The sequence below is a fragment of the Bos javanicus genome, chromosome 15, assembly GCF_032452875.1.
Source record: "Bos javanicus breed banteng chromosome 15, ARS-OSU_banteng_1.0, whole genome shotgun sequence".
Classification (NCBI taxonomy): Eukaryota; Metazoa; Chordata; class Mammalia; order Artiodactyla; family Bovidae; genus Bos; species Bos javanicus.
Genome location: NC_083882.1, coordinates 30000001 through 30018749, shown reverse-complemented (window position 1 = coordinate 30018749; position 18749 = coordinate 30000001). Strand labels below are relative to the sequence as shown.

The window sequence follows — 18749 nt, the reverse complement described above, 5'->3', positions numbered from 1 at the left end:
GATGACCTTCCAAATGGAAACACCAGGCTTGAGCAAAGTGGATGGCTGAGCCCCTAATCCACGTAAGGTGCTCTACCTCTTCTGTGACCAATTTTTCACGAGAGGTAGAAGTCACCTGTGTGTTTTGTTGTCTTCTACTGGGGAACAGACAGACTATATATAGGTAAGGGCCCCCTCGAGGACGGGGGCTCAGCCCATCCATGCTCCCAGCCCTTCCTTCTGTACTTAACCTGTGGTGCTTTCTCATCCCCCTGGCAACAGGTCCTAGTGCTGCACAGGTCCCCAAACAGCCTATCGCCGTGTTTCCTCACCTGTCAGCTTTGCCTCCTAGCAACTGGGATTGCGGTCCCCATTCTTTGCTGGCATCCCAGCAGGCCTCTCCCTAGAGGAGAAGCTCCCCTTGCTCCTGCTCTTGTGTGACCTTGAACAAGAACCTCCCTCTTTCTGGGCCTTGGTGTCTTATCTTTGAATTAAGGAGACTGGACTGCTACTAGAGCTTCTTAAAGGTCTCAACTCAAATGTTCTCACTCTAAGTCATTTTTTCCCTAAATGCAAGTCCTACCTCTGGTTCCCTGATTCCATTTCCTCGAGTCTATCTGTTTTAAAGGAGCCTGCTCAGAAAATGTGTCCTGCTTTCCGCTGGGGTCACCTTGTCCATGTTCTCATCTTGCCAGGGAGGACATGAGCTCTAGAGACACCTCAAGTCCACCAGCTTGTCGGTGGCAGGGACAGGACACAACTCGGGGATCTTGACTCCCCACCAGCTCTCTTTCCATCTGAGTGCTCTTCCTTTTGGTCAAATAATTGACAGCATTTTTCAGGGCTTTCTGCAGCAAACTGCCCAACCCTGTGTTCAGCTGAGCGGAACAGTAACCTGGGAACTCACTCACTTTACACATTCATACGTGCTAAGTCGCTTCAGTTGTGTCCAACTCTTTGTGACCCTGTGGACTGTAGTCTACCAGGCCCTTCTGTCCATGGGATTCTTACACGTTCATACAGCCAAGAGCAAACCAGCACGATCTGTTGCATACCTGGGCCCACGCACCGCTCTAGAGGCACAAATGAGCACCCGGGCAGGAGACGGGGCAGCAGAGAGAACAGCATTCATAGTCCAAGCAAAGTATTTCATTTCTCTGGGCTTGTTTCCACCTCTGTAATCTGTGCACAACAAGAGCTACTCAGAATTGTGACTGTGAGAGTCTGGCACATAGTAGGTACTCAATGGATGTCCATTTCCCCCGCCTCACCTCCATTTCCAGGACTGTGCCATCAACACTCCACTAAGATTCTCATAGCGAGTGATCCTTAGCAAATGCCGAGTTCCCCTGGCCTCTCAGAGTGTTTCTGACTTTTCAGGAATGCAATAAGTATAGTACAGCATTGCCCAAACCACACAGTTAGTGACGCAGAGCACTGTCTGGGCATTCCAAAGCCAAGGGCTGAGCTCTTCTGATTTCCTGGTACTTGGTGTGACCTTCCTCTTGGAGACTGCAGAGGGTGGGCTGGGATAGAGCTGCAGTCGTCCTGGCTCCTAGAGACTAAAGATCCAGGAACCAAAGGGGTGGGAGTCAAGGGTACAGGTGGCAGTGAATAATGAGAGGAGAGAGTATTTGACAGACTTAGTGAAGGAGAATTAAGTCCAAATGCATGCCTAGAATGCTGGCCCTGGAAGCGAGCAAAAGGAAAGTGTTCAGATCAGAGGACAAGCCTGGACAAAGACAGGGTGGGTACAGTGTGTGCCAGGGACCAGAGAGAGGCCAACCTGGCGGGAGTGGAGGTCTGGGGCCAGAGGCCCAGTAGGAGGGAGAGCTAGTGAGCCAGAACGTAGAAGGTGACAGCTAACTTCAGCTAGCCTTGCCCTTCCTGGTTATGGAGGGGCCACAGAGAGCCAGGCAGGCCAAGCTTTTGCAGGAACCAAAGCAAAAGCCCAGTGGAGCTTCCGGGAGTCTGGAAATCGCCTGAGCAAGAAAAGGGGTCACTTCCCTTAGCTTGTTAGTTTTATCCACAGTGGCTGGCAGGAAAGTCCATGCAGTTGCCCCTGCAGGGGCAAGAAAAGGGAGGGCTGGAGACACACAGTCCTTGCAGGCAGCGAGGAGGCGGGCACACCCCTGAGAAGGAAGAGGCAAGAAGGCCAAGGCCTGGGGCCTGCAAAGGAGAAAAGGAAGTCCAAGAGGTAGCCAAGAATGCAGCAAGAACCTGCGACTCGATGGCTGCCAGCAGAAAACCTCCCAGGGGCCTCAGGGCCCAGGCCTCCTCCGCACACCTGGGCTCCAGCAAAGGCTGCCCACGGGGTCCTTGCCTACAGGCCCTCTCACCCCCGCTATTCTACACGGTTTGCAGAAAAAACTTGGAAGGAAAGAAAAAAAAAGGAAAGGAAGAAAAGGAACAAAAGCTAAAAAATCAGAATCCATTAGACCCAGCTCTGAAACCCAGCACTGCTCCTTGCCAGCTGTGCGACTCTGGCGCCTCAGTGACATCTGGAAAATGGGAACAAAAACACCTCCCTGACCTTGCCTCCCAGGGCTGTTATGAGGATCAAGTTCTGTTTCTCTCGTTGTCCGTTTAGCTGAGCTCTCGTCCCGCCCTGCCCTGGTGCCTCACACAGTTTACCTCCCCTCCTATGAATACTTTCAGGAAGCAGCCAACTGCAAAGGATGTCGTGGAGGATGGCCGAGGGCAAGGGCAAAGCCAGAGAGAAGCTTCCAGCCCTGCCTGCCTCCCCCTTGCCTCCTTTCTACCACTTCCCCACAAACAGGGGCTGTTCTGAGACCCAGTTCTGACCAAGCCACTCCCTGCTTAAAAGGGGTTACAACCCAGGCTCCTGAGGCCCACAGTGCTAAGCAGCCCCTCTTTTCTGGAATCCCTACCCAACCCCCAAGTTTTACCTACTAAAATCTTTTTCAATTCTCTCACTTTTTTTTAATTAAAAAGAAGTTTTATTTGGCTATGCCAGGTCCTAGTTGCAGCATCTGGGATCTAGTTCCCTGACCTGGAATAGAACCCAGGCCCCCTGCATAGGGAACAGAGTCTTATCCACTGAACCACCAGGGAAGTCCCTCAACTCTCTAACTTTAGACCAAATGTCCACCTCTTCCAAGAAGTCTCCCTGCCTGTTATAGCTATCAATATTTACCATGTTAAAATTTGAAAGGAATCCAAATACTTATTAATTTTTAAATAAAATTTTAAAATAACAGTAAATCTTTTATATGCTAACATAAGTAACATTTTCTTTCTTTTCTTTCTTTTTTTGGCTGCACCACACAGTTTGTGGAATCTTAGTTCTGTGACCAGGGATTAAACCACCTGATCGAACCAGTGACCCCCTGCAGTGGAAGCACAGAGTCCTAACTTCTGGGCTGCCAGGGAATTCCCTTAAATTTTTTTTTTTTTAGCCATGTTTGGATTCTGTATTTATTTATTTTTTAATCTCAGTTTTATTTATTTTTTAATTTTTTTACTTTACAATATTGTAGTGGTTTTGCCATACATTGACATGAATCCGCCATGGGTGTACATGTGTTCCCCATCCTGAACCCCCTCCCACCACCCTGCCCATCCCATCCCTCTGGGTCATCCCAGTGCACCAGCCCCGAGCACCCTGTATCATGGATTGAACCTGGACTGGTGATTCATTTCACATATGATATTATACATGTTTCAATGCCATTCTCCCAAATCATCCCACCCTCGCCCTCTCCCACAGAGTCCAAAAGACTGTTCAATACATCTGTGTCTCTCTTGCTGTCTCTCACACAGAGTTATTGTTACCATCTTTCTAAATTCCATATATATGCATTAGTATACTGTATTGGTGTTTTTCTTTCTGGCTTACTTCACTCTGTATAATAGGCTCCAGTTTCATCCACCTGATTAGAACTGATTCAAATGGACTCTTTTTAATGGCTGAGTAATAAAACTACATTTTCCAAAACAAAAAGAACTGAGGAAGAAGGATAATATTTACATTTTTGCAAATCTCATTAACACCTGGCTGGATTCTCACCTGCTTCACTTCAGGCAGCCTCATGAAACCATGCTGTGTGCTCAGGAATGAAAGGGAGAAGGACAAACAATGCCTGTGTTATTTATGGACAATACTTTTGACCTTTTAAACCCCCTAAAAACAGTCCAGCCTTAGGACCCAGGAAAGCTTTCTCCCCTAGACAAAAGTGCCCCAGGGCCCTCCGCGGGTGAATGGAGAGGAGCAGGGAACTTCCCTGGTGGCCCAGAGGCTAAGATTCTGAGCTCCCAGTGCAGGGGTCCAGGTTGGATCCCTGGTCAGGGAATGAGATCCCACATGCCTCAGCTAAAGAGACTGCATGTGTCAACGAAGATCAAAGATTTAGGGCAACTAAGACCTGGCGCAGCCAAATAAATATTTTTTAAAAAATAAAAGGAGAGACACAAACTTAAGAAAACAAACTTACGTTTGCCAGGGGGAGTTTGGGATGGACTGAGGCACACTGCTATATATAAAATGGGTAACCTATGAGGACCTAGTGCATAGCCCAGGGAATTCTGCTCAATGTTCTGAGCCAGCCTGCATGGGAGAGGGGTTGGGAGGAGAGTGGATACATGTGTATGTGTGTATGAGTCCCTTTGCTGTTCACTGGGAACTATCACACTGTTAATTGGCTATATACTCCAATACAAAAATGTTTTTGGTGTTTAAAAAAATTAAAATTAAAAATAAATAAAAAGAAAGAGAGAGGAGCTGGATGTGTGCGTGTGAGGAAAGCTGCCTCAGGGTCACAGACGCAGCCTCCCTGCTTCTCTCCCCGCTGGGCTCCTCACTTAGCTCCCCTCTGTCACCAGCCTGCCTGGGGCCAGTGTAGAGGCACAGAGGTGTCTGAGAAAATGTGCGTTTTGGATTTTCCCAGTCCTGGGTTCAACTCCTGTCTCGGTATCTCACCAGCTGTGTTACCTTGAGGAAGTTACTGAACCTCCCGGAGCCGGAGCTGTAGGCCATCATTTGTTAAAGGATTATGCGGACTCAGTGATGCAAGGAGAGAAATTGCACTCAGAACCTCTCACCCAGGGCTAGTATGTAACAGATTCTACAAACAGTAGAAAAAAAATACACTGCTTCCCCACCTCCTGCCCTGCCCAACTCAGCCCGAGCATGGCCGAGTCAAAACAGATGACAATCCCTTTCCAGTCTCCCTGCGGACAGCTGAGCCAGGCGGGGATTTTCCAGGAGAACTTCGCTCCTGGAGAGAGAGGCACGGAGTGATGTAGTTTGCAGAGGGCAGATTTTCTATCCTGCAACAGCAGATGGCACCACCCACCAGAATTAACAGCCCTACTGAAGGGCCTGCCCTGACCCTGCCCAAGGCCTCAGGCACCTTCTCCTCCTCTGTCCTTTCTCCTGCAGCCTGAAGCGGCCCAGGAAGAAGCAGCCAACCCCTCAAGTTCACAAGCAGCCCCTACACACCATGTCCCACCCACACCATGTTCTTGTCCCTGGGCACCCAGGTGCTTTAGTGGGACTTTCAAAGACCCAGCTTGGGTAATGCCTCAGTCACCCAGATGCCAAGGAGCAATTGTCGTTTAGTCGCTAAACTGTTGTCTGACTCTCTGCGACCCCATGGACTGTAGCCCACCAGGCTCCTCTGTCCATGGTATTTCCCAGGCAAGAATACTGGAGTGGGTTACCATTTCCTTCACCAGGGGATCTTCCCCACCCAGGGACTGAACTCCCGTCTCTTGCATTGGCAGACAGATTCTTTACGCCTGAGCCACCTCAGAAGCCTGGAAGGAGCAGAAGGCCTCTGTTTTTGTCCAGGGCCCTCAGGACTCACGGGCTTTGAAGCTGCCAAGTCCTCACACCTGGCTTTGAAGGCTCCTTCATGCTTGCAAGATGCCCCACTGCCCCTCTTCCCTCCCAGCACTCATTCAACACCTCAGTGAGATTAAGAAAGGGGGTGACCAGCTCCCCGCCACAGCCCACACAGAGCACCCAGCTTCCTGTGCAGGATGTCCTCAGCCATGGCCTGTGCCTTTAAGGACCACTGCTGTGTGCCAGGGTCTCGACTTCAGCACCCTCAGCTGAGTTGGATTAAGCGACCATTCCATGCCTTTGCGAATTCCTTCTGGCTGTTGTTCCTTCCCCCACACAGAGACAGAATAGCCAGCAGCCTGAGCCAGTCTGCCTAGGGCAGCAGGACAGCTGGTCTAGCCCGACTGCCCTCGGCTTCAGGGAGCAGAGGCCGCCCCTTGAGAGGGGGACTGGGGCAGGAAGTGGGCTCTTTGGGGTCTTGCGCTGCTGTCGCAGGGACTCCAGAAAGCCATGCAGAGCCTAGAGCCATGAAGGACTGCTCAGATATCGTCCTCTGTGTGGAGACGACAGAGCTGAGCAAGGTAAGGGCCACCAGGGCCGCTCCCACAAGCCCCAGACGCCTGCCTAGGGCCGCCGTGCCCCGTGAGCACACCTGCCAGGCAGCACTGCCACTGGCCTTCAGCCCTCAGATCTCTCCCTTCAGACTGAGTTCTGCAATCCTGCTTTCGAGCCTGAATCAGGGCCACCTTGCCCCTTCCCCGCCCTCCAGGAGGACGCCGACTGCAGCGCCCGAGCTCCCTGGCATGGTAACCATCTCAGGGGGTGACCCGGGGGTAGGACAAGAAAGGCCTGGCAGCTCAGGATGGTAGGTGAGGGACGCCCTAGGGAGAGGGCTCTCAAAACTCCGCCCTGCGTGTCCGCAGGTCGGCATCCCCGACGGCTGCAGCCAGACTGCCGCTTCTCCTGGCTGTGTGTCCTCCTGCTGGCCGGCCTGCTGCTCCTGCTGCTCGGGCTGCTGGTGGCCATCATCCTGGCCCGTAAGTCCCCAGAGCCTGCAGGAAGAAGGGCTTTAGGATGAGACTCCATGAGCTCTTCTGCCCATGCCCCCAAGGGATCCAGAGCCTCTGAGCCCCCTCCCCCATCCTGTCACCTCCAGAATTGCAGGCTACAACCTCACCGTGGGCCACCTACCATCCACTGCCTTCCCGAGGCCTCGCCACCACTGGCACTACCCCTGCCACCTCCACCACCACCTCCCAGGCAACTGGGACCCCTAAAGGGCAACCGGAGGCAGGAGTGAGCCTCGCACCCCAGTCCAGTGAGTACTCAGGGCTGATCTTCCTGGAGAAGGGCCCAAGATGGCAGGAGAGGGGTATGCAGGAAGAGGCACCTTGAGGAAAAAAAAACAAAACTCTCTCTTCTTTTGACCTCTGAACGCTCACTTCCATCTCTGCAGCCTGTGGGGGCCTCCTTCCCGGCCCAAGGGGCTTCTTCAGCAGTCCCAACTACCCAGACCCTTACCCACCCAACGCCCACTGCGTGTGGCATATCCAGGTGGCCACAGACCACACAATACAGCTCAAGATCGAAACTCTCAGCACAGAGAGTGTGGCCTCTTGTCTTTTCGATCGCTTGGAAATCTCTCCCGAGCCTGAAGGCCCCCTCCTCAGGTAGGTTCCTCTGTTCCCAGAGATCCCAACCCCCACTCTCTCCACCCTGTACTGAATGACTGTCTGGAGGGCAGAACCAGGGAGGTGCAGAGGGAAACTCTTGACTGGGAGGAAGAAATGGAGAGACTTGGCCTCTGCGCCCAGCTCTGCCACCATCTTACTATATGACCTTGGGAAGGTCACTTCCCCTCTCTGACCTTGGCTTCCAAATCTGGAAGCTGGAGCTCCCACATGTCTTTCCCATGAATCAATGGTTCAAGGATGGACAAGCAGGTGCCAGGGAGGTCACAGCTCTGCTGGAAAGGAACAGAACCTTTTTTGACACATCGTCCCCAGGATGGGGCTTCAGGAAAGAGGACCACAGAGCCCAGGCAGGCTCCACTCCCGCTGGCCCTGAGCTCTGAGCCCCTCTCATCCCCAATCTGGTTTCTTGCAGAGTATGTGGGAGGGTGCCTCCCCCCACACTCAACACCAATGCCAGCCGCCTCCGGGTGGCCTTCGTCTCTGACAGCAGTGTGGAAGGATCTGGCTTCCATGCCTGGTACCAGGCTGTGGCCCCTGGACACGGTGAGTGTTCTCCCACCAAATGCCCGGCTACCCGTCAACTGGCCAACTCCAGCCGCTCCCAGCCCTAAAAAAGGGGTAGAGACTCTAGAGGGTTCTGAATCCAGATGCCTACCCCCAGGGAGCTGTGCCCACGAGGAGTTCCCCTGTGACCAGTTCGTCTGCTTGCTGCGTGACTCGGTGTGTGACGGTTTTGCCAACTGTGCTGATGGCAGTGACGAGACCAACTGCAGTGCCAAGTTTCCAGGTACAGGTCCGATCAGCCTTGGGGCAGGTACCGTCTGATCCAGGTGCAGGCTGGACCCCACCCTGGCCTGGCCCAGCTCCAAACCTGCCTGGTCATCCTTCTGACCCATAACTTGTTTCCCATGGGCACAGACAAGATTCTTCGCCACTGTCACTGCCAGGCCTACTGGCGAAAGGCACAGATCCAGTAAACTCATGAGCCTCCGCCCCTCCTCTCTACAGGGTGTGGGGGGAACCTGACTGGGCTTGAGGGCACTTTCTCTGCTCCCAGCTACCTGCAGCAGTACCCTCACCAACAGGTAAGCCAGCTAGTGCTCCATGGGGAGGGCAGTGGGGCACATGTGGGCACACCTGAGCAGCGGGGTTAGTGCAATTGAGGACGGCATGGCAGATACTCCTTGTACCTGGAAAGACCAGAGATCAAGCAAACAGGAAGGGGACATTATTAAGTGCTTACTAGGTACCCAGCTCCTGTGCTGGGTAAGCTTATCTCTGAGACCAGACAAGTTAAAGGCCCTTCCACCAACGATGTTGAGAGTGGTGTAGGCCAAGCCCGCCCACTCCCTACCCAACTTGCAACCAGGGAAAGCCCGTCTGGAGCTCAGCCTGGGGACCCCGATTGGAACAGGAGAAGGAACCCATAAATTACCCCACCTGTGCCCTCCCCCAGCTTTGTACCTGGCATATCTCAGTGCCTGCTGGACATGGCGTCGAACTGCTCTTCCACAACTTCAGCCTGGAAGCTCAGGACGAGTGCAAGTCTGACTACGTGGAGGTGTACGAGGCCCACAGCTCTGGAGCCCTCAGCCTCCTGGACAGGTACAGGGCAGAGCCACAGGAGGAGCCAAGGATACACCCCTGTCTCCACAGCCTGACGTCAAGGCTGCCCACAAATTACCACACCCGTTCAGTAGCCTCATTGTCCTCTCTTGCACCAAGCTGGAGGTCTCCTCACTGTCACACTTTTTAAAAAGAGGCTTGTCCTTCCGCACCTTTGTGCCTGTCCCTCTTGCCTCGACTCCTTTCGTTGCCTCCTCCAGGAAGCCCTCCCCAGGCCTCTCCCACTCCCAGTTCTCCTGGGTCCATTTCCACTTCCCCCAGAACCCTCACTGATTTTCCCCAGGTGGAAGTGGCTCAAGTTCAAGCAGTGTGTCTAGTACTTTGTCTACTGAACACGTGTGTCTTCCTCCCATGAGTCAATGACTATGCCTCCCATCCCCTCCGGCATCGTCCAGAACACCTGGGTCTCCCCCGGGCCTGTAAGAGGCCTCATGCATACTCGCCCAGCCAGGGGGGCCCAATGCCAGGATTGCTGCCTGCTGTGGACAGGTTCTGTGGAGCAGAGCCACCCCCACGTCTCATCTCCTCGCGCCACCAGCTGGCAGTGCTCTTTAGGACAGACCATGGCTTCAGCGCTGGGGGCTTCTCAGCCACCTACCGGGCCCTCAACGCCACAGAGAGTAGGTGGCCCTGGGCGCTTGGGTGTGGGCAGTAGGGGCGCCTCCAGAAGAATGGGGAAGGGTTCTAGACGCTGGTTCGGGCACAGTGAAGGTCATGGGGATTCAGACATGTCCCCCCGTGCCTGCAGGCCCCTGTAGGCCCGGAGAGTTGTCCTGCCAGGATGGAGGGTGTAAGAGTCCACAATGGATGTGCAGCACATGGCGAGACTGCGCCGATGACAACTGCAGCAGCCCCTTGTTCCCACCCCCAGGTGAGGAGCCTGCCCTGCACTGCGGGCAGGGCTGGCAGGCATGGGAAGGCTGGGTGCCCGTCCAGAGAAACCCACGGGCACACCTCTTAACAGTTACCCCTATCCTTCCTGATGGGGGCTGGGGGCCCCCTGTTCAGACTCTGGACCACTTTACCAAATCCTGAAGGGATTCTCCCCTAGCCATGGCAACAGCATTTAGAGTTACCCCCAAGGCAAATGGGAATCTGGGAGCCGATGGTTCAGGCTTCAAGAACCAGTCTGGCCTTTGCCACACAGAGACAGGCTCTCTCCAGGGCCCACCTCACAAATGTGGGTGAGCCCAGGGGAATTCCTTCCAGATGGCTAGTGGTTCTGCCAATGTTGGTGACCCTTGCTCCCTGAGATCACTGAAGTGCCTTCATGATGCCCAGGGCTGGCGAAAGATGCTTGGAGTAGGCTCCCGAGAACAGGACCCCTCGACATGTATATAAGGCATCTTATATTATGTTAACATCTTATGTTAACTCCTTTGATTCTCACAACAATGGCAACCCACTCCAGGATCTTGCCTGGAGAATTCCATGGACATAGGAGGCTGGTGGGCTACAGTCCATGGGGTCGCAGAGTCGGACATGACTGAGTAACTGACACTTTCACTTTCTTTCTGTATTATCTCCTTTGGTTCTCACAACAAGCCCCATCTGACCCATAAAGGGTGATTAGGTGACTTGTCCCCAGTCACACAGCTAGTGAGTGCTCCCCAGGGTGACCCTCCCCTCCCCTCCCCGCAGAGCTGGCCTGTGAGCCTGTCCAGGTGGAGATGTGCATCGGTCTGAGCTACAACACCACGGCCTTCCCTAACATCTGGGTGGGCATGACCACCCAGGAAGAGGTGGTGGAGGTCCTCAGAGGTTACAAGGTGCTCCAAGCAGAGATAAGGAGGAGCCCCCAGGAAGGGAGGGAACCTGGGGAGCCAGGTGCCTGAGGGATCCTCTCTTCCTTCCACAGAGCCTGACAAGCCTGCCCTGCTACCAGAATTTCCGGAGGCTCCTTTGCGGGCTGCTGGTGCCCCACTGCACCCCACTAGGCAGTGTCCTTCCCCCTTGCCGCTCTGTCTGCCAGGAGGCAGAGCGCCAGTGCCAGTCTGGCCTGGCGCTACTGGGCACCCCCTGGCCCTTCAACTGCAACAGGCTGCCTGAGGCAGCTGGCCTGGAGGCTTGTGCCCAGCCCTGACCCTGAGGCGGGGCCCTTGCTCTCTGCTACACACCCTCCTTTGCCCATCAGGGTAGGCAGGCAGGGAAGCAAGGCAAGGGGCCCAACATGGAACTTTGCCCATCCCCCTCACTTCGGGGTCCTCCCAGGGAGGGGAAGAGGAGTCCTCAGTGGGACTAGTGGGTTCCTCCCACCCTCCCAGATCCTCCCCCATCCCTTTACTTTCCCCAGCTGCTTCAAACAGCTGGCCTGACTTCATGCTGTACCACTGACAATCTGGACCCCTTCCCACCCAAGTCTCTGACCTTGACTTCCTGTCTTCTGCCTTCCCCATCTCCCATCTGGTTTTTCAGGCTATCACCCCGCCTTCTGACATTTTCATTTATTCAACAGAAAATGTCATCTAGAGTCTAGTCATGTGGCAGGGTCTGTTCTGAGCCCTGGTCATCCAGTTGTCTACTGCTCTAGAACCCTCCACCCTCAGTTCTCAGCTTCTATTTCTTCTGGATTTATCCTTGGATTCTGTCGCGGCATCATCTCTGCTTCCAGCTCCTTGGAGCTATGGATGCCCTGAGCGTCTGTCTCTCACAGGTCTGCCTCTCTGTGCCCGCCTCAAACCTCTCCCTCCTTTCTCCCCGAAACTTTGGCCGGCCGCCGCGCGACACCACGAGTTATTTCCCTGCTACTTCCCGGCCCGGGCTCTTGGCCCCCGAGCAACTGGTTTCCTCTTGGAGTCTGGGAGGAGCACAGCAGAGCCGGCAAGGAACGAACCAGGACCAGGGAGACACCGGGGGCGGGGGGAGCCTGGCTGGAGAGAAGCGCAGGGAAGACAGCGCTGGGGTCACCTGGAGGGTCTGAATTAGCCAGAGCCCCGAAGAGCGAGCAGCCCCGGGCGCCGGGAGGGGCGTGAGTGGGGCGGGGAGATGGGGCTGGGGGAGGGGACTGTGGGAAAGACTGGGCGCCGGCCGGGGCCGGAGGAGGAGGGAGGTCCGGTCTGTCCTTCCCTCGGCGCGGGGCTTTAGAGGTTCCCAGGTCTAGGGACCCCTCTTCTTCTTCCCCACGCGGCCACTCAGCCTCGCTCAGGGACACGGCAGTGGGGTGGGGACCGAGCCGGCCGCGCCGGGAGTGGGGACCGAGACAGGTCCCAGGATTCTTGGTCCCGACTCCTGTCCTGCCCGGCCCACAGACGACCAGAGGCCCGCGGCGTCCGGGCCCCGCGTGCCAGCGCCATGAGGCCGCTCCTCGCCCTGCTGCTCCTGGGCCTGGCGACCGGCTCGGCCCCTCTGGACGACAACAAGATCCCCAGCCTGTGCCCGGGGCACCCGGGCCTTCCCGGCACGCCGGGCCACCACGGCAGCCAGGGCCTGCCGGGCCGCGACGGCCGCGACGGCCGCGATGGCGCGCCCGGGGCTCCGGGAGAGAAAGGCGAGGGCGGGAGGCCGGGTAAGCGGCGCCTCGGCGGCAATCGGTGGGGACGTCCCAGTGAGCGCGGCCCGGCTCTTGCCCGCGGGGTCCCGAGCTAGGGGTTCACGCCAGGGGGCGCCGCTCCCGTCCCCGCCCGACCCCGTCAGATCGGGGAGCCCGCAGAGGAGTGACTCAGCGGCGGGAGCCGGAACCCCTGGGACCCTCAGATCCGCCCCGAGCCCTGCAGGAAGCGGGGATGGGGGTCCTGGGGCGCAGGGCGGCCGCAGCCGGGAAGGGGCGGCTGGGAGGCTGAGGGAGGGTGCGGGAGGACCCCGGCGGGCTCACCCTAACCGCTCTGCTTCCCTCCCCTTCCCACCCTCAGGCCTCCCGGGGCCGCGTGGGGAGCCCGGGCCGCGAGGAGAGGCGGGACCCATGGGGGCAACCGGGCCGGCGGGCGAGTGCTCGGTGCCTCCGCGCTCCGCCTTCAGCGCTAAGCGCTCTGAGAGCCGGGTGCCCCCGCCGTCGGACGCGCCCCTACCCTTCGACCGCGTGCTGGTGAACGAGCAGGGACATTACGACGCCGTCACCGGCAAGTTCACCTGCCAGGTGCCCGGGGTCTACTACTTCGCCGTCCACGCCACCGTCTACCGGGCTAGCCTGCAGTTTGATCTGGTCAAGAATGGCGAGTCTATCGCCTCTTTCTTTCAGTTCTTCGGGGGGTGGCCCAAGCCAGCCTCGCTCTCCGGGGGCGCCATGGTGAGGCTGGAGCCTGAAGACCAGGTGTGGGTACAGGTGGGCGTGGGGGATTATATTGGCATCTACGCCAGCATCAAGACAGACAGCACCTTCTCTGGATTTCTAGTGTATTCTGACTGGCACAACTCCCCTGTCTTCGCTTGATGCCCACTGCAAAGTGAGCTCATGCTGTCTCACTCCTAGGGGAGGAGGAGGTGACACCGACGGCCCCATCACCCGGGAGGGCTGGCCCCCCTGGAATGTCCTGAATGACTGCAGAGGTGGGGTGGGGGCCTCTCCGTTCTGCTGCCGGCAGGGAATGGGGATCAAGGCTGAGATGAGGGCTGGCAGCATGGGGCAGTGGCTGGATTTCTGCCCTAGATCAAAGGAGTTCGGTAGTTCCCCCCAGTTGCTCTGGCCCGGGACCCCAAGGTGCAGTGCTCGTTTTCTGGTCCCCTGTCTCTCTGGGTCTTCCCTCATCCCTCCTGCTCCTGGGCCCTTTTTCTCAGAGATCATTCAATAAATCTAATAAAACCCTCCTACTGGCTTCAGTCTCTCTTTACTGGTGGAGATACTTTGATTCTGAGAATGGGGAGACAAGGGAGCAGGGTGGAGGGAGAGGGTGTTCAGGCAGAAGGGAGGGCTCTTAGGCTAGATGGAGCTATGGACCAGGAGATACAGAAAACAGGCCCAGGTGATGAAGAGGCCCAGTCCACGGAGCTGCCCCCCAAGCGGTGTAGTTTGTGAACAGGAGCGCCCTGCTAGGGATGGTGTCCTGGTGGGGGACTCCGGCCTCCCAAGAAGGCACACCTTTTTTCTAACTCGAAGATGTCATAAGAACTGGCTGGAGCTTCAAGACACACGTCCCTGCCCTGACCAACAAAAAGGAACTTGGGATTTTCACCCATGCCTGCTCTGGCTATGTGCCTGTTTCCTGGATGACTGGAACACTATTTCTCTGTCCCTAATGCCAGGGAAGTGAAGTGTCCCTGACTGTCTAGAGATGTCATTTTGGAGATTGCCACAAGGGGGCGCCCTAGTTCCAGAATGCAGCAGTGACCCTAGATAGCTTGAGCTCCTGGCTACTAGGGCGATTAGGTCGAGGAAGGGTTTTGAGGTCTCCCAGTAGGATTCCAAATGGGGGTGGGGGATAATAGGGTTATTTGCTCCCAGCTCAGGAAGTTTATCTTCTCTCATAAAATGTTTATCCTCACATTAAACAGAGACTGGAAGTAACTAAGCCTCCCTTTGGTCATCTCCCCCTCCAGGGTTGGGGGAAGGGGGGCAGAAAAGCCCTTCCTCAGGCCTCTCCACTCCAAGGTGGATGTGGGGAATGCTCCCTCACTGTGCTAGGCCGGGCCACTAAGTCTGAGGCTAGCCGCAGAGCCCCTTCAAGTCTCCCTGCCTTGTCCCGCCCCTAACCCAAGGACTAACAAAGCTGGGCTTGCCAGGCCCACATCAGCTCAGGCTCTCAACACAAAAGTGGAGGGGCCTCTCCTCAGCGTTTCCTCCTGACCTACCCCTTTCCCCCCTCCCCTCCTTCCAGAAGGCTGTCCCTGGCATTACGCTCCTACATTTAACATACAATTATGGGGTAGTGTCCCGCCCCCCCCCCCACCCCTTTGCAGGTCATGTGAGGATTGATATAACCAATGGGGACTGGGCCCATTAAATGAGCTAGAGGCAGGCCTCCCAGCTCTCCAAGAAGAGGCCCCGCAGCTATGCTCCAGCCCATCATAGCGCCACTCTCTGCCAAGAGACACAAAGACAAGCACCAACTCCTTCAGGGATCTCAGGATAGATCGGACTCCAGGCAGCAGGAACCCCAAGTTCTCTCCTGGAAAGAGTGGCACTAGAGGAAAAACTTGCTCAATGGGTAAGTTCACATTCCTCTTTCCGAGGGCTCAATTCTGGCAAAATGGAAAAGATAGGGCTATGCTTAGTCGCTCAATCGTGTCCGACTCTTTGAGACCCCATGGACTGTAGCCCGCCAGGCTCCTCTGTCCATGGGGATTCAGGACAGAATACTGGAGTGGGTTGCCATGCCCTTCTCCGGGGGATCTCCCCAACCCAGGGATCAAACCCTACAGGTCTCTCACACTGCAGGCAGATTCTTTATTGACTGAGCCACCAGGGAAGCCTGGAAAAGATAGGGATAGCTTTCCAAAAGCCATGCATATGAGAGGGCACAAATTGGAGAAGGTAAAAGCAAATCTAGCCACACAGGGCACGGGCTCTCCCCAAGGCACCCTATCCAGCTCTTCCCCTGCCAGTTCCCCCATCAACTACACTTGGGACTGAAAGACCCTGCTGCAGCATCCATTAGCATAACCAACCGTTCACCCGTGCGAAGATGCACGCAGAGGCCATCAGAGCTGTAACACAACTTTATTCATTGAATCCTGGGCCAGACGGACCCCTCAGGGAGCTGCATGCCCCTCAGCCCCGGCTTCTTCTGTATTTGGACTCTAGTGAAATGTGCACAGTCTGCCCTCCCCAGTGGCAGGGAGAGACGGACAGAAGGGGAATGCCATTTTTCTCTCTGTGATGTGGGGAGTGAAAGGAAGAGGAACAGAAATCTGGTTATCCCTCCTGAGGTTCCCAGTGATGCCGGGTATCAGAGGGTACATGGTCCCAAAGCCAGGTGCAAACATACACATATACACACACACCTGGGGGGTAATTCTTGATCCCAGCTGTTGGGTCAGGTAAGGAGGGAGCCTTGTAAGATCACAACAGGTAGAAGCAGCTCAAAGGGCACCTGAGAGATACTACCCCCAAAGCCTGCCAGAGCATAGCAGCTCCAGCTGAAAGCAAATGTTCAAGATAATTCTAAGGCCCTTGAATTGCCAAAATACCCAAATGACATTGATGTGCATGGCTGAAGAAGCTGGGAAGGAAGTGGGGAGGGTGCAGGGAGAGAACCTACAAATCCGCAACAGAAAAACCAGAAGCGAAGCAGGGGGAGTCCCCACCGCTGACATCAGGGTGGGCCCTGGCTGGAGGGGAGTCCACAGTGAACAGTCTCCAGGGCCTTGCAGAATGACACCCTCACCACCCTCGGCATCACAGGACACACAGGGTAAGGAAAAGCTGTTACCCTGCCCCTACCCAAGTCACAGTCTTCCAGGGTTTCCCATTTCAAAGTCCTGGAGATGCAGCTTAGAGACTCAGCACGATGACTGTCGGGGCAGCAGGGGATGCAGGCCGGGACCCAGAGATCAGGTGTGAACGCTGTCTGAGCGCAGGTGGCTGCGTGGAGCATGGAGGGGTGGGCAGGAGGGAGGGAGGAAACCTTCAGAGGTAGACATTGAGGGTCTGCAGGATGCCCCGACGGCACAGTGGGCAGTTGCGGTGGTAGACGGGGTGGCGCATCAGGATCTCAGTGCAGGCCTGGCATAGGCACAGGTGCCGACAAGGCAGAAGCAGCACTGTCTTGCTCTGGTCCTGGCAGATGACACACTTCTTCCGCTCCTCCTGCTCCTTCAGCAATTTCCACGGGTCCTGCCCAGCTACAGACTCCTCCTCGTTGAGCCTCTCCCGGCCCCGGGCAGCCGTCACTCTGGCCATCCTGACCTCCTCTTCTTCTGCCTCCGATCGGGGCCCAGCTTCAGGAAGAGCATCCTGTCGCCATGTCCTGGCTGAGGGCAGCCTCCTAGGGCCACCCTGCGGGGCTCCAGGGGCCCCTCCCCGGTTTGGCCAGCTCGCCAGCTGCAGGCTACGGCTCCAGACTCGGCGCCAGGCCTCCAAGCCCAGAACTAGCCGAGAGAGCCTCACAACATCCTCTCTGAGCCGGTGGTAGGATGGCCGGGCATGGAGCTGACTGAGCGCCCGGGTGGCCAGCCTCAGGGTGAGGTCTGGGTGCAACAGAGTCACTGTCACTGCCAGCACGCAAGCCAGCAGCACCAGGCCAGTGAGATTGACAAGCACAAAGCTGCCCAGGAGGCGGGCAGCTGAGGCCAAGAGCTCCAGCACTAGCTGGCAGGGGGTCCAGAGAAGAATGGACATGGCCACAGCACTGCTGGAAATGTGGGCTAGGAAGGCAGCCACTACATCTGTCATCCTCCACAGTGGTCCCATCACTGCATCCCACAGGGCCAGCACAAGGGAGAAGAAGTTCTGAGTGCCAATGAGGCAGATGTTGACCAGGCTATTGATCACGTAGGCCACCAGGCTCATGGTGATGGCACAGACGTCACAGATCTGACGCAGCAAAGCATGGCCATTGGAGACCATATTGAGGACACCTCGGTGGAGGATCTCCCGGCTCCTAAGTGCCCCATGGGAGGCCAGGTGCCCCAGGAGCTTTAGACTCTCCAGGCCAGAACAGCAGCTGTACAGTACCGTAGACAAGGCCTGCAAGCCCCCACAGGTGAAGCGGACCATAGCTTCAATCAAGGCCAGCAGTGAAAGTAAGACTCCACGGCCCAAGTGCAGAAGACTAGTCAGTACCGTGTGTGGCAGGTTGTAGATGAAGGCCAGGAGCCAGGCCAAGGAAGCCAGGAGGGAGGACACCAGCAGGAAGTTGAGGTCCAACACCAAGGTCAGCACATCCAGCAACAGGCCCACCCCATTCACTACCAAGTACACAGCCTCCATGATAGGGCTATGGGGTTGGTCCCAGAGAAGTCTGGCTCCCGGCTGAGGGGGGTATCAGGGTTGTCAATATTTGGGGGGAAGGGAGCTCAGGGATTAATCTGGAAGGGAAGTGAACCGTCTCTCCAATCAGAGAGAAACTGAGGAAAAACTGGGTTAGAAGAAGTGGAGTCTCGGGAGGGAAAGGGGGCCAGGTGCTGGTCCAGGACTGCCGGTTTTGAAGGCGGTCTGTTTGGGAAGAAAGAAGCCAAACATCTCTAAAGTCGAAGTGATCCCGGGCTGGAGGAAAAATCTCAGCTTTGGAGGCCTGCTGGTGGCGTACCACGGCCGGGCAATGGGTCAGATCGAGAGAACACCGGGAACGGAAGGGATCGGGCCAGGCCGGGGCCGGGTGGGGGCGGCGCAGGCTGGGCGCAGGCTCGCGGTCCAGCTACGCAGGTGCCCCTGTCCCCTCCCGGCCCCCGTTCTCTGGGCTCGCGGCGCTTTGCGCCTAAGGGAGCAAGAGGGAAGGGAACGAGCCTCAGCAAACCCCAGGCGCGGCCTCTACTCCGCTGGGCGCCGCCATCTTGTGTGAGAAAGGGTAGGGCAAGAGGCATGTCAAGGAGGGAGGGGCGACGAACTCTGGCCAATCGGTGAGAACCAACCACAGGAAACATCGAGCGTTCATTGGCCCGTTTGAACGGTGCCCAAACACATTCAGTGCTTTACAGAGGTGGGGCGGAAACAGATTGAAATCCCCGCCCCCTTGAGGCGGGGATTGGTCAATTGAAGAGCATAGGCGAATTGCCCCAGCCCCGCCCCCTAAAGGAGCAGGACTTTGTGTGTGTGCCGTGGCTCAGTCGTCTCA

At 56.4% G+C, this 18749-nt stretch overlaps 3 protein-coding genes across 7 annotated transcripts; 2 read left to right on the top strand and 1 right to left on the bottom strand.

Moving 5' to 3' along the window:
• The first annotated feature begins 4731 nt into the window (after positions 1-4731).
• Positions 4732-11188, top strand: MFRP (membrane frizzled-related protein). 3 transcript variants are annotated; one of them, XM_061440586.1, is made up of 13 exons: positions 4738-6366; positions 6489-6591; positions 6709-6822; positions 6942-7103; positions 7242-7455; positions 7892-8022; positions 8141-8266; positions 8488-8564; positions 8936-9084; positions 9553-9725; positions 9854-9976; positions 10747-10874; positions 10964-11188. In XM_061440586.1, exons 1-13 carry the CDS (start codon positions 6313-6315, stop codon positions 11186-11188), a joined length of 1779 nt encoding a protein of 592 aa, XP_061296570.1. In that variant the 5' UTR covers positions 4738-6312. The 3 variants fall into 3 exon arrangements, with proteins under 3 accessions (XP_061296572.1, XP_061296570.1, XP_061296571.1); XM_061440587.1 differs by having other exon boundaries at positions 5237-6366; positions 9595-9725; XM_061440588.1 differs by lacking the exon at positions 10747-10874 and having other exon boundaries at positions 4732-6366; positions 10964-11184.
• A 132-nt stretch (positions 11189-11320) lies between these two features.
• C1QTNF5 (C1q and TNF related 5) lies at positions 11321-13845 on the top strand. 3 transcript variants are annotated; one of them, XM_061440593.1, is made up of 3 exons: positions 11321-11758; positions 12354-12610; positions 12954-13845. In XM_061440593.1, the coding sequence occupies exons 2-3, from the start codon at positions 12397-12399 to the stop codon at positions 13469-13471; spliced, it is 732 nt and encodes a 243-aa protein (XP_061296577.1). In that variant the 5' UTR covers positions 11321-11758; positions 12354-12396; the 3' UTR covers positions 13472-13845. The 3 variants fall into 3 exon arrangements, with proteins under 3 accessions (XP_061296577.1, XP_061296575.1, XP_061296576.1); XM_061440591.1 differs by having other exon boundaries at positions 11325-12073; XM_061440592.1 differs by lacking the exon at positions 11321-11758 and having other exon boundaries at positions 12106-12610.
• A 1832-nt stretch (positions 13846-15677) lies between these two features.
• Positions 15678-18497, bottom strand: RNF26 (ring finger protein 26). The gene has a single exon (XM_061440589.1). It carries the CDS (start codon positions 17903-17905, stop codon positions 16604-16606), a length of 1302 nt encoding a protein of 433 aa, XP_061296573.1. The 5' UTR covers positions 17906-18497; the 3' UTR covers positions 15678-16603.
• Positions 18498-18749: the final 252 nt, after the last annotated feature.

Bases quoted from the DNA above. Each gene is read 5' to 3' on its own strand.
- MFRP (XM_061440586.1), top strand. From the start codon at position 6,313: ATGAAGGACTGCTCAGATATCGTCCTCTGTGTGGAGACGACAGAGCTG. The intron at 9,726-9,853 runs GTAGGTGGCCCT...CCGTGCCTGCAG, and splicing joins GGCCCTCAACGCCACAGAGA to GCCCCTGTAGGCCCGGAGAG. The intron at 10,875-10,963 runs GTGCTCCAAGCA...TTCCTTCCACAG, and splicing joins AGGTCCTCAGAGGTTACAAG to AGCCTGACAAGCCTGCCCTG.
- C1QTNF5 (XM_061440593.1), top strand. From the start codon at position 12,397: ATGAGGCCGCTCCTCGCCCTGCTGCTCCTGGGCCTGGCGACCGGCTCG. The intron at 12,611-12,953 runs GTAAGCGGCGCC...TCCCACCCTCAG, and splicing joins AGGCGAGGGCGGGAGGCCGG to GCCTCCCGGGGCCGCGTGGG.
- RNF26 (XM_061440589.1), bottom strand. From the start codon at position 17,905: ATGGAGGCTGTGTACTTGGTAGTGAATGGGGTGGGCCTGTTGCTGGAT.